Source organism: Orcinus orca, chromosome 6, assembly GCF_937001465.1.
Source record: "Orcinus orca chromosome 6, mOrcOrc1.1, whole genome shotgun sequence".
Lineage (NCBI taxonomy): Eukaryota > Metazoa > Chordata > Mammalia > Artiodactyla > Delphinidae > Orcinus > Orcinus orca.
Window position 1 is genome coordinate 17307722 of NC_064564.1, and position 13349 is coordinate 17321070.

The following is a 13349-nucleotide window of genomic DNA, read 5'->3' on the forward strand; positions in this document are numbered from 1 at the left end:
CGTTCCTTCACAGGCAGGGCTGGCTGAAATTCCCCAGACCTGAAATCCAATCACTTTCCAATCCAATCTAATATAATGCATATATAGTCTCTCCTAAAACATGTTTACTTAAAAAGGTAACACCTTGCTTTCTCTTCACAGATTCTTTTTAAAATTTTTCCTCAAGTGCAATCAGAATTGTTTGAAAACAGCAGGAAACCCAAGGGACATGAGAAGGTTTCAGGTAAGGGGCCTGCCGTTCTTTCCTGGTAAATAAGTCATCCTGTTTTCTTTCTCCTTAGCACTCTTTTTTTCTTTTCCTTTCTTTTTTTTTTTTCCCCCTTAGAAAACATTATTCACGGATGCCGCTAACAACAAAAAAGATAACTGTAAATGGCCGCCCTCTTCAGATAGGACTGAGGGTTTCTTCATTTTGTGGTGTTTAAGGCCTTCTGCCTGCATTGCCAGGGCCCCAGGGGAGGGGCACCAACCCAGGCTGGAGATTTGATTTTAAGCCCTCAGGCTGCCCTTCGCGCACACAGCTGCCCACAAGCAGGAACAGCGTTCTTGATACTCGGCCACCTTGGGATTTTTCAAAGCAGCTTCTCTGTGCTTTCTGCAAGCAACAGCCTCTTCCTTTCCTTTGCCACCGATTAACTATTCAGTGGTCTCTCTCCGAGTGTCTGGGAGAGCAGCAGACCAAGCAGCCGTGGTCACTTTAAGATCTCAGCATGACAACAAGACCCACGGGACAGTAACCCAGCTGCCTGGGTTAAATCTGCCACCGGTTTCATCACCCCTGCCACTGATGTACTGGGGATACAAGCTAATAAAAACCCAGAGCGAGGCAAAGTGTGTCAGGTTGGAGATGCGAGGAAAGCAGCCCCTCTTGGCCCCCTTCCTTCATCTTTGAAGGACCCACATTTAATCCACCAAATGGCTTTCCTGCCACTCACGCCCCATTGAAATACCTCCCGCTCCTTTCCCCATAGAAAAATGGAAAACATGTTAAACAATATTATTCAGGCTTGAGACTTAAAAAAAAAAAAATCCTGGCAGCAACGTGAGAGATGAGAGATGGAGATTATTAGCCTCACGTTTCAGGTGGGGAAAGTGAGGCTCTGGGAGTTGAAGTAACTCGCCTCTAATCACGGGAAGGAGGTGGTGCAACCCCGAGCCAGGAGGATGTGTCGGATCCAACTCTTTCCACCGGATCCTGGGTTTGCACCGTGTGCAGCTGCTAGGGTTATGCCTTGCTGTTGCCTTTTTCTAAATTCTGAATAATTTCTGAACAAGGGGCCGCACATATTCACCTTACACTGGGTCCCACAAATGACGTAGCTGCTCCTGCCTTTTGCTCAAAGAGCTTCTGTGGTTTAGCAGCAGAGTCATGAAAGAGTTAATAGGAGAGATGGGTACATGCAAGGCCAGTGAGCACGACCTTGAAAAACAAAAATTCCTGTCATGTTTTTTCACCGCATCATGGGTATCAAACTATCTTGCTGTGACCGGGACATTTTTTTTTTGTTCGCTGTGTAGCGCTAATACGAGCCTCGCCTGAACAAGTTAAACCACAGCTCTCCATCCTGCAGACTCTTCCCCTGCTGCATGATAAGAAGACGAATAGAAATGAAATGATTTTCTTGGGGGGGGGGCGGGTCAAGCAGGAACATTGTGCATAGTGGAAGCTTATGGTACTCAGTGTTCCAAACAGAAACATAAATAATTTCAGTCCAAAAACAGAGTGAAATTCAGAAGAATTCCAAAGTGCCCAGATGACCAAAGCTTAGCTTTCACGTCTGGAAGAAACAAGAGGCAGGGAAAGAAGCTAGCAGCTCAGATTCCTATCCCCCCTTATTCTCTATCATCCCTTCCAAAGAGTTCTAAATTTGAGAAGACACTTCTAGGAGGCTTTAAATAGAATGCCTTGTCATTTTATTTATTTTATTTTATTTATCCCAAATTTTAGAAATGTATTCACTAAGCAGATGCACGTAATATTTCCTCTACTTCTCCGGTTATTTACTAAGTGAAATTTTTAATGTGCCTGAATTTTTTAACAGGGTTAGAATAAATATTGTTCACTTCAAAATACGAGGAATTCTCATCCTATGTGAATGTACTTGACTTTTGCAAAGACGAGGGAAAAGATTTTTTTTTTTAAGTTTGTGGATTCTAGGACTGTCTTATTTCTGGGGTAGGGCTAAAGTCAACTGGAAAAAATTTTTTTGCATTTTTTTATTGAGATAAAATTCATATATTCATCATTTAGACCATTTTAAAGTGTGTGATCCAGTGACTTTTAGTATATTCACAGTGTTGTGCAACAATTACCACCATATCATTCCAGAACATTTCCGTCATCCCAGAAAGAAACCCCATACTTCCCAATTCCCTTTTCTGTCCACCCACTGACAACCACTAATCTACTTTCCGTCTCTACAGATATGTCTATTCTGGACATTTCCTGTAAATGGAATGATACAACATGTGGCCTTTTGTGTCTGGTTTCTTTCACTTAGCATAATGTTTTCAAGGTCCATCCATATTGTAGCATGTGTCAGTATTTCTTTTTTTTTATGGCTGAATAATATTCCATTGTAAGAATATACCACATTTTGTTTATCTGTACATCAGTTGATGGACATTTGGGTTGTTTCTACTTTCTGGCTTTTATAAATCATGCTGTTATGAACATTTATGTACAAGTTATTTTGTGAACATGTTTTTGATATCTTGAGTATATACCTAAGAGTAGAATTTCTGGGTCGTATGGTAACTCCAGATTTCACTTTTTGAGGAACTGCCAAGCTATTTTCCACAGTGGCTGCACCATTTTACATTCCCATCACTAATGTGTGAGGGCCCCAATTTCTCCATATCTTTTCCACTACTTGTTATTTCCTGTTTAAAAAGAAAAAATCCTAGCCATCCCGTAAGTGTGAAGTGGTATCTCATTATGGCTTTGATTTGTCTTTCCCTAATGACTAATGATTTGAGCATCTTTTCATGTACTTTTTGGCCATTTGTGGATCTTCTCTGGAGAAATCTCTATTCAAATCTTTTGCCTATTCTCAAATTGGTTTACTTTTTTATTGTTGAGTTGTAAGAGGTCTTTATATATTCGGAATACTAGGCTCTTATCAGATAAGTGATTTGCAAATATTTTTCTCATTCTATCACTGGCTTTTCACTTTCTTCACAGTATCCTTTGATTCACAAAAGAATTGACAATTTTTATACCGTACTCAGATTCTATGACAAGTATAGCCTTCCATGAAAGATCTTTTCCGTGGAGAAAGGCTTGACTATGTGCTGTAATGGTCAAGTGAAAAGTTTGGATCAAGTTCAAAGTATGAAACAAAACCAGAGATGGTAGATAATCATGAGAGTGATCTAAAGGAATGGTATAGGGAGGGTGGGAGGGAGGGAGACGCAAGAGGGAAGAGATATGGGAACATATGTATATGTATAACTGATTCACTTTGTTATAAAGCAGAAACTAACACACCATTGTAAAGCAATTATACCCCAATAAAGATGTTAAAAAAAATAAAATAAATAAAGGAATGGTAGCTTAGGAATTCCTAGAATATACGTATATATCATTCAGAATGACAAATGAGATAATTTTAAACCATATGGACAAATAACTTCGATTCTCTACTTTTGTTATATGATCAAACGTAGATTTAATCTGAAGTTTTTTGATTTGTTTTGTTTTGTTTTTGTGTGGAGATTTGATCTGAGCAGGATAAAAATACAAAATATTTCTAACCAAATCATGAATCCAGCCAAACTCTCTCTCCTCTCTCACCCCTTCTCTTTCCACTATCCCCCAAACATCGGTGGAACCTAAATTCTTTTTCCAGAAATGATCAAATGAGAATAAAACCATTATATCAAACTTATTTTCCAATCTGAACCAAACCTCTCTTTCATTCAGTTCAAGTCCTAAGTAACATGGGCATATAAAATATTTATCGAAATGCAAGGGTTTTAACCCTTTTTGCGAGGGGGCTCAGACCCCTTTGAGAATTTGGTATGAGCTGTAGTTTTGTCCCAGTAAAAGGCTACATTTCAACAAAGTTTTGCTTAAAATTTCAGGGGTTCCAAGACCTCTTAAGACGTCTCTGAGAATTCCACGGACCCTTGATCTAAAGAGATGAAATTCATCTAACACCCAATGGGCTCCCTCCATGTAACTTAACCCTTACGATGGGGACCTGTCCACTTAGGACTCATCCTGGTGGTCTTCCCGTTCTCTTGGCTGTAAAGACCACCTGCTCCGGGATCCACATCCTCAGACCTCCCCCTTCTCTGGAGCTGCAGACACCCAGCTCTGCCTCCCTCCTGGGCATCTTCCCCTGGATGACTAGTGAGCACACGCTCACAGCAGAACTCAGTGCTTCCTCCCTGATCTGTACCTTCCTGCTAAGTATCTGTAAAATCCACCTCTCTCTCCTGAAAAACTGCGATAGGCCCTTGCCTCTCCTCCTTCCTTGTCTAACGCATCCTCAGCACGGCTGCCAAAGTGATCTTTTAGAACATGTCCCTCCTCTGCTTCAAGTAGGTTATAAATATCTCCTGTCCATGGACAAAAGCTCAGATTTTAGAAGGCATGGCTGAGAAGTAGCTTCGTACCAGGCAGGGCTTCTGCCATGCGCCCCTCCTGACGCTTCCATACATTCCCCCACCCACCAGGCACACCTCACTGATTTCTATTCCACAGAATATCGCCTGGAACCTTCTCACATGTTCGCCCCTCTGCCTGGGAACCCTTCACTCCTCACCAGTCTGTGACTTCTGCTCATGCTTCAAGCCTACACCTGAGTGTCACCTCTTTAGTGAGGCATTTTCTGGCAGACCTGTTGGCCAACATACTTCTCTACAGGCTTCTACTCTGCCATTGCTCACATTGTCTTCCAATTATTATTTGTCTAATAGCCTGTGTGCTACTTGAGGATAATCTGTATGTTTTATTTATTTTTGTATTTCTCCCCAATGCCAGTCACTCTGTGGAGCTCAAAAAATTCATTATTAAATGAAGTTTTTAAATGAATTTATTTATTTATTTATGGCTGCGTGGGTCTTCGTTGCTGCATGCGGGCTTTCTCTAGTTGCAGAGAGCAGGGGCTACTCTTTGTTGCGGTGCGCGGGCTTCCCATTGCGGTGGCTTCTCTTGTTGCCGAGCACGGGCTCTAGGTGCGCGGGCTTCAGTAGTTGCGGCGCATGGGCTCAGTAGTTGTGGCTCGCGGGCTCTAGAGCGCATGCTCAGTAGTTGTGGCTCGCGGGCTTAGTTGCTCCGCGGCATGTGGGATCTTCCCAGACCAGGGCTCCAACCCGTGTCCCCTGCATTGGCAGGTGGATTCTTAACCACTGTGCCACCAGGGAAGCCCTATTAAATGAATTTTTAAGAGAAAGAAAGGAAAAAGATAGGAAGGAAGGAAGAAAGGGAGGGAGGGAGGGAGAAAGGGAGGAAGGAAAATAAGAAAAGGGCCCCCAAAGTATCTGAATCCATGGACCATTAAGGAAGAAAATCACTTCTGCCCTCCTTGAAATGGAACAATTAGTTGAAACACGCAGATTAACAGCGCGGTGAAGGCAAGGAAAAGAAATTTATGTATAGTTTAAGCTGACAGGCCTGTTAAGACATAACGTACCCCGTTCTTCATTTCTCTGCATCGTGGGTGGAGAGCAGACAGTTGGAAAATCCAGGAGAAAATCAAGCCACTTTCTTGGAAGAGTCAGGCATGTTGTCATTACCCACATTCAAATCCTGAAACACAGCAGAAGTTGACAACAATCAGGGCTTTTGTTGCCAGTTCACTCTCATAGACAGGCTGGCTGGGTCTGCTCCAAGTCAGAGTGAAAACACAGATGCCCTCATTCATTGATTCATTCACCCACCAATACTATCGAGGAAATTCTGTGAGCCAAGCACTATCCTAGGTGCTGCAGATATATCAGCAAGCAAAACAGAGAACATTCCTCACCCTTGTGGGACTTACATCCTAGCGGGGAGACAAGGAAAGTGAGATAAATGAGTGATTTACGTAGCTTAGCTCTGCTTCTCTGAGGTCTTCAAGTGAACTGACTGGAAGCACAGGGGCCCTAGTGCCAGTTGTCCTTGTATTGCCTGCTGGGACTCAGCGGTGTGGCCAAGTCCAGATGGTATGGGAGCCCAGTGCTACCTGCCATCGTAATAATAGCAAGTGTGGATGCTCTTCCCAATAGCTTTCAGAGTTTTCCACAGCATCAGCTATAATAGGACACGTGTCAGCAGATCACGTACTTGAGACTGGGAAGCTTAGAGGCCTTGCCAATTCCCCCACCCCGCCCTGCCTCAAAAGGACTCTGTTTTAAACAGACCTGACCACTGTAGAAGACTGCAGTATTTCCCATCCCATGGGCGGCACCGACTGCTACATTACTCTTTCTGGAGTTGGTAGCAGGTGCCTTGAATCTCCAACCCTAGAATCATTTTAAATGAATTCCTTCATTCTAACGTGTAGCTTTCTTGTTATTGGGATAAAGATTCTTCCTAGTGTTTGCTGAACTTTTCTGAGTGACTCTCGGGTGTCTCAAGTTCACCCCTAATGATTCCCTTTTTAGATGAGGTCCACCAAAGCCATCATTTTGTTATATAGCTATGTCAGGGAGAGAATAGAGATACAGCAACAGTTCTTGCCATCCTTTGCTTCAAAAGATAAGAATTCAAGAGGTGTGGAGGGGTGCATAAATTCTTTCAGGTGAAAGAAAAGTCATTTCCAGGGTCAGGTTGGGAGAGACATCAGTGCTGAATTGATTCCTGTTTGATTATAGGGATCTGTGTACAACCCCAGGAGGGGCCTGCTAGAAGGGCTTTCTGAGGGGGTCCCGGAGGAGGTGAGGGAGGGGTTGGTGCTTTGCAAGGACACGCCTAGCAGGTCTCGCAGACCTCTGAGGAAGAAAGCAGACATGCATGGTGGTGGGAAGACACCAAGATCTCCTCCATCAGAATGGAGAAACAAAGTGAGGCGTGTGAGGACGGACTGACGTCATCAGGGTAGTTGGATAATGTGGGAGGCCTACAGCCTGTTACTGCAACGTACTGGATGCAACCACTGCACAAAAACAACGGAGAAGTTCACGTGGCCGGCAGGGCCCCTAGTCCACACAGCTGGGTGGCGGCCATTCGTCTATTTGACTAAATGATGTGAGAGCAAAGGGCAGGGCTACTCATGCCTTGGAACACGGCCAGGCTCCATCCAACAAACCCGTATGACTTCTTAAACCCCAGCTCTTATATGAAACGTTTTAATGGCATCACCATCTATTTTCCTTAAATAAAAAAAAAAATGGTGACTATTTCTCTCACACCCGTGAAGAGGGAAACGAGAGTTTAAATTAACTCCAAATGGTAAAGATTTAATACAGTTCCAGCTGCCTGCAGGTTTCTTCAGTTCAAGTCTCTCAGTTCAAGAGCCACCCCAGGTGCTCTGTGATCTCACCCATCGTGTGAAGGTTGCCGGGCTACTGAGCCCCACTTTTAAAGCACAGAATGAAAAGCACGTGACTCATGGCGTCTCTGATCCACAGGTGGGTCCATTATCTGCTGATAGCACAAACCAGCGAGTCCAAGTTAAGAAACAGTAATTACCTACTTGGAGTCAGAAGAAAACCTCTGAAGGTCTGAGGATCTTTTGCCCAGTCTAATGCTTTAAGCTTGGGAAAAGCTTTCTGTGGGTAACTTCAAGCTCTTGCCTGTTGGACAGTATACCCTTCTGCCCACCCCCATCACCCCCTACTTTTGGCATCTCACATGGGGACAAGAATCGGGGTTTAAGAATTTTGACCAACTCACACAGGAACTGTGTTTGGAATTATTTCTGGGAGAAAAGGAGAAACACAAAAGCAGGTAGTTGCCTATATAACCCTTGGGAAAGGATATGTCAGATTTCAGTTAGGTGGAAGCAAACCCTAAATGCTCCAACATTTTAAGAGACTCCAATTTGGGCACTAAAACCTACCCTTGAACATTTTCCAGGACCATCAGATGCAGAACTTCCTGGAAGGCAAAGCTTTCTTAGTTTCACAATAACAGTGCATAGATTCTTAAGCTGCTTACGGGGCCTACGTGCTCCTGGGTTTTGATGCATGACAGGGGATTCACGAGGTCCCTAGGACAGAGTTTGGTGGAAGAGAATGGCCCAGCCAGATCAAGAATGGCATCGAATGTGTTAAGGCTCCACTGTGAGCCTCAAAATGTTTGCTAGTGAAATACTGCCCTGGGCCATAACCATCCCTCTTGGCATACGTTTCAGATGGGACAAGCATTGCCCTCAGTGGAATAAAACGATGTAGGGTAGATGTAGCAAGCATCACTGGCCTTTGAGATGAAGAATAATTTCCTTGTAAAGCAGGTTAATGACCTTTGGGCTTCCTGATGACCTAAAAGGCACGATAAAAAAATTGCCGCTTGATTTCTGTACATAGTCAACTAGTTTTTGAAAAACAAGCCCTAAAAGGTGTCCAGCCTAAGCCAAACTTGCCAAAATATGCCAGCAGACATGCCCTTTGGCATACGGCTCCACTTACGCCAGTTAGAATTTTTTTTTTTATTGCCAGAATAATTATTTTGGTACCCTTGAGTTGTATAAGAAAAGTTTTTCAACTCTTCAAGGCCCTATCTCAAATCTCATTTCCTTGATGAAACTGTTTGTTACTGCCTTCAGTTCGGGTTAATTTTCTTACCTTTGGACTCCTAGAGGAGACAGTGGCCACATAATTCAGCCCTCAATCATGTATTACCACATAGTAATATCTCCTGATTATGTGTAGTGTTTGTTCTGCTTTATCAGTTGCATGGTAAACACCTTGAGGTAGTGACGGTGTTTTCTGTAGGCTTCCATTGCCTGTGGCACGGTGCCTGGAAGATCACAAAATAACTCTGACTCACTGAAACACAGCGCTGTCTGGTGACTTACGAATGTATCTTCTCGGGACTTATGTCATTAATGCCACAGCCCCCTCCCTTGCTGTGAGCAACTCCAGAACGCCCCACATCTGTCTCAGCAGCAATCAACTTTGCGTTCTCTCGTTTGCTACTTGATACTCAAGTGAACAGAAAATGTAACCTTGGGGAATATGAAACACCAGCGATTGCTAAGAATGCTGGGAATTCCTTAAAAAAAAAAAAAAAAGGATGACAAAATCCATACTTACGGGGTAGGTAGGTGTTTAAAGGTAATTTTGGAGACTCTGAAGTCTAGTAACAAAGAAAAATCCGGGCTTTCAATCTGGCTTGAACATGTAATGTGTGCCAAGAATGAAGAGGTAGGGAGAAACAATTTGCAGTAGCCAATTTGCTTGTTCTTTGCCTGGGTTGAATTACGGAGGCTTAGGCTAATTGTTTCATCAGATTCCCCTTGTCGAATGTGAGAACTCGCCAGTGTTGAAAAACATCAATGGAGTATTTCTTCTCACGATATGGACTCCAAACCTGATTGCCCACCACAACCAGAAGTCTATCTTGATTTTCTCTGTCCCTTTAGTGGTCTCTGTGTTTCTTTCCTCCTTCCACAGGTGGAAAATAAAATCCCACATAATAGTTACGCTTTGGGAAAGCTGAAATAACATATATAGCAACTGAACAGTTATAAGGGAAAAGCACATCATGAATTTAATTCCATTTCCAGATGTAAAATGTCATAAAGAATTGTTTTCCATACTTGGCAAAATAACAGGGATTTTCGAGGCCATTTTATTTAGCTTGGTGTACGCACGTTTGTAAGCAGGTATCGGAGTCTTCCACGTCGAGCGGGCTGTAAATGCTACCTATTGTAAATTTAGTGAGATTAAACTACCAAACGCCCCATCTTCGGTTAGAAGGTACATGATCCTCATTGAAATGGAGGGGAAATGCGTCTGACTGATGGTAGAACTGGGTGTGTTTTCAAAGCAACAATGCTGATCCGTACAGGGAGGTTTCCAACCAACGTGATTATTCTCTAGCAAGTACAGACACTGGGATTCTCACCTGTTTCAAAGAGCAGATGATTTAGTCATTCCACACCCTTTGCATTCTGACTTCTCTTTTCCTTTCACCCTCCTGTACGAGGCTTAGGGTCTTTGTAGGAACACCTGGGTATGAGCTGAGAAAGCCTGGCTGGCAGTAGTATCCAAGCTGGTCATTCCTCTGATTCAACTAAGTCATACAGCTAGAGCTTTGAGAAGGATGGATTTTTTTTGTTTTTAAGTGTGATGTTGCAAAGAGCCATAGACATTTTGGAGACAGGCGTAAAAATAACCCAATGGTGGGAATAAATCAGGGTGGTAGAAGTCCTCCTGCCACAGGCTGTCATTCTGATGCCAAAGAAACAGCTCCTCTATTGGAAAATTAGTTGTACAGGCAGATTAACGGATGTGTCCACCGAAAGGGTAACTCCCACTGTGGCCTTTTATAGGCAGGAAAGAGCTCTTTACAACTCAGCTCCTGCTTTGTATAAATTATTAGAGTGGGGGACATGGGAGTGCTTTTGGGTAATTAGAAGGAAAATATAATTTGAGGAAGCCAATCCGTTTTCTTGAGTACCTTGAGCAGACTGCTCACACAGTTGTAGCTTTTGTTCTTAAAACTTTCTTGTAGTTTTCAAGGGGACATACAAACTTTTTACTCATGTTTCTACTTCTGTATAATCAGCTAAAACTGCCGTTTAATTGGATGATTCAAAAGGGAACCTACGCTGTCACGCACCAATCGGTCTGCGCTTATTGATCTGGCCTCACCAAAAATTAGAGATCACGCTAAACAAAATGAGGAATGGCAAAACGTGAAAAACTACTTTCGCTTAAAAAAATGCAAGCAATTTCAACAGATCCTTACTTCTCCTTTCTTGACACCTTGAATGAAAGCTGCCGTGTCACAAGTGAGATTTGCGTGAATATGATTGGTTGTTGCGTTTGCGTTGAGTTGAAGCGTACCAGTTGAGGAGAGCTCTAGTCTACAATGGCTTAGTTTTCAGATCCACAGACCCTCCTACTGGAGCTTTGAGCTGAAATACAGATACACCAACTTTGAGAAACAAATGAAAGCTGTCACCAGTGTCAACAGCAAAAGCTGGGGGTCCATCCCACACAAATTATGGACATCTGTATTCCTAACTGGCATCCTTTCGGGCTATGCCAGCAGAGCGGCAGTGCCAAGAGAATCTGACAGCTGTATAAAAGACTAGGTATCAGGTTTAGGTGATAGGAGACACTGGTGAGACAGAGAAGTCCTTTTGGATGGGATACTCTGCATATGTTTATTATAATACTCGAGATTTTTAGTTTCAGGTACCTCAAACTAAAATACAAATGGTATTTTGTCAATACTAAATTCGCTACTTCTAAAACAGATCAGTTTCTGATCTTAGGAGAACAAGCGGTATTGATGAGTCTGTGATCAGAAGATCGTTGGCAAAGATGCCTACAAATAGTTAACAAGGTAATGGTAAGAAATGTTGACCTTGATTTGTTTAGCTAAGATGTAAAGATTTTTGAAGGTCAAAGGTGTCCTTGTGTAGTGTTTTGGAGTCTAACTGTGTCTGACCCTCTAACATTAAGCTGCTGTGGCCTGCAGTTTTGAAGAGTGAAGCAAACCAGGGGGAAAGAGAGAAGGGGGAGAGAACAGGAAATGGAGTGAGGTGTTTCAGGAAGTTGTCAGGGGCTGACTGATTGATTCCAGATGGAAAAGGTCAGCCTTCGTGACCCAGGAAATACTCACTGGGGGAAAGAAGTTGGCTTGTGGAAGGGGAAGGCCTGGGAGGGAGACGATGCTGGAATGCACAGTCTACTTCCTTCAGTCTTCAAACATTCAGAAACTTTAACTTCTCTGAATAGAATAATATCAGTGTTGTCATCGTTCATCAGAAAACAGTGAAGGAACTTAAATTCGAAGCTTTGAATGTACCAAATGTATCTTCACCTCCATAATGTAGTTCACTCTTCCAGAAGGAGAGTGAGTGTATGGAAAAGTCAATATTTGTGTGTGTCTCCATGTATAAGAAAAACAACCATTCCTAAAAAAAAAAGAACAACCACCAAACATGTCTGGTTTCACGTGGTGGAGTTTCAAATCCTTTACATTTTATAAATTCAGTTAAATTGGCAGGCTCTCTTAGATCCCTCAAAGTCTAAGATATTTGGAATATTAAAAACGGGAACTTGCCTCATATCTATATATATACAGGCACACGCACATACATTTGGACATAATTTAAAATCTTGTAATAAATTTTGCAGACACTGAAATAATTCAGGTTAATTCCCTTGCTGTCATGAGAGGCCAGCACTAGCCAGCAAGAGATTAAAATTTATTTCCATTGTTAATAGAAAATAATGAAGTGCATCTGAACCATCAGGGTATGTCATTCGGGAAATGTTCTCTTTGGAACCAAGTCTCACTCCACCCAAATGGAGAATGATGAAATCAGCTGGCTCAAGAAAGCCCCATATTTTGTGGCAGGAATGCACGAGGAGCGTTCAAGTACAGTATAACAAGGAGCTTGTGGAATGAATTAACGTGGTCTCGGAGAGAATGCTCTTCACATCCACATAATCTTCACACAGGTTGAGGTTCCCCTCCTTGTGCCTAGCACAGCTCGTTAGCAGTTAAAGCCTGAAGCACCCTCTCGTTTTCGGTTTTTTCCAGGGATGACAGCTATGTCTTTTTTTTTTTTTTTTTTTTAACTTGTGTGTTGAAGGACGGGAACGGTGTTCCTGATCAAGGGAACAGCAAGTATTAAGCTGAGGAGTGGATGTGGTATTTTATGCATATAAACTAAGGCATACTCTTTCTTTGGTCTTACCTGAATAATGTGATGAAATCAGCATCCTTCCAGTTACAAAGCCAAAGACTAAGAGCGATTTTGGAGCCCACCTTCTTTGCCACCCCCGCATCTTAACAGCTACGTCTTTGAAAATCCATTCACGCACACAATTTATAAAAGTGATCCGATTCCTCTTTCTTTTACTCCGCTTTGTCCTATTATTTTCTGCGGGTAAGCAGAAACAGAGGTGATTGCTTTCAGCCTTCGTGTCCATCTTAACCCCAGGACTAGGAGACTCAGCCCCTCTCTCCCTTTGACTGTGATTCCATCCTGTGCTCTGCTGAGGGGCCCTGATAAGAGCTTGTGCCTCGTGCCCTTGCAGGGAGTGATGGATGTCTCTGTCTTACGGTTGCCACCGCAGGATAGGAACTTTCTGGAAGGCCTTTCCCCAGACTCTTACCATGTTAACATGGACACAATTGAAAACAGACCTGGAGCTAGACAGGCTGCATCCCTGACTTGTGAGCAATTACACTGATATAATTTTCTGAATGACAACGGAGTTTCCTTTAAGTT

General features: G+C 42.9%; 1 protein-coding gene across 1 annotated transcript in view; it reads left to right on the top strand.

The window, feature by feature from the left end:
* Positions 1-13349, top strand: part of EBF2 (EBF transcription factor 2) — a 194202-nt gene that overhangs the window by 135019 nt on the left and 45834 nt on the right. Inside the window, exon 7 of the mRNA XM_004270678.4 lies at positions 142-223. Coding sequence (XP_004270726.1) covers positions 142-223 — 82 coding nt within the window. The remainder of the gene's footprint in view (positions 1-141; positions 224-13349) is intronic.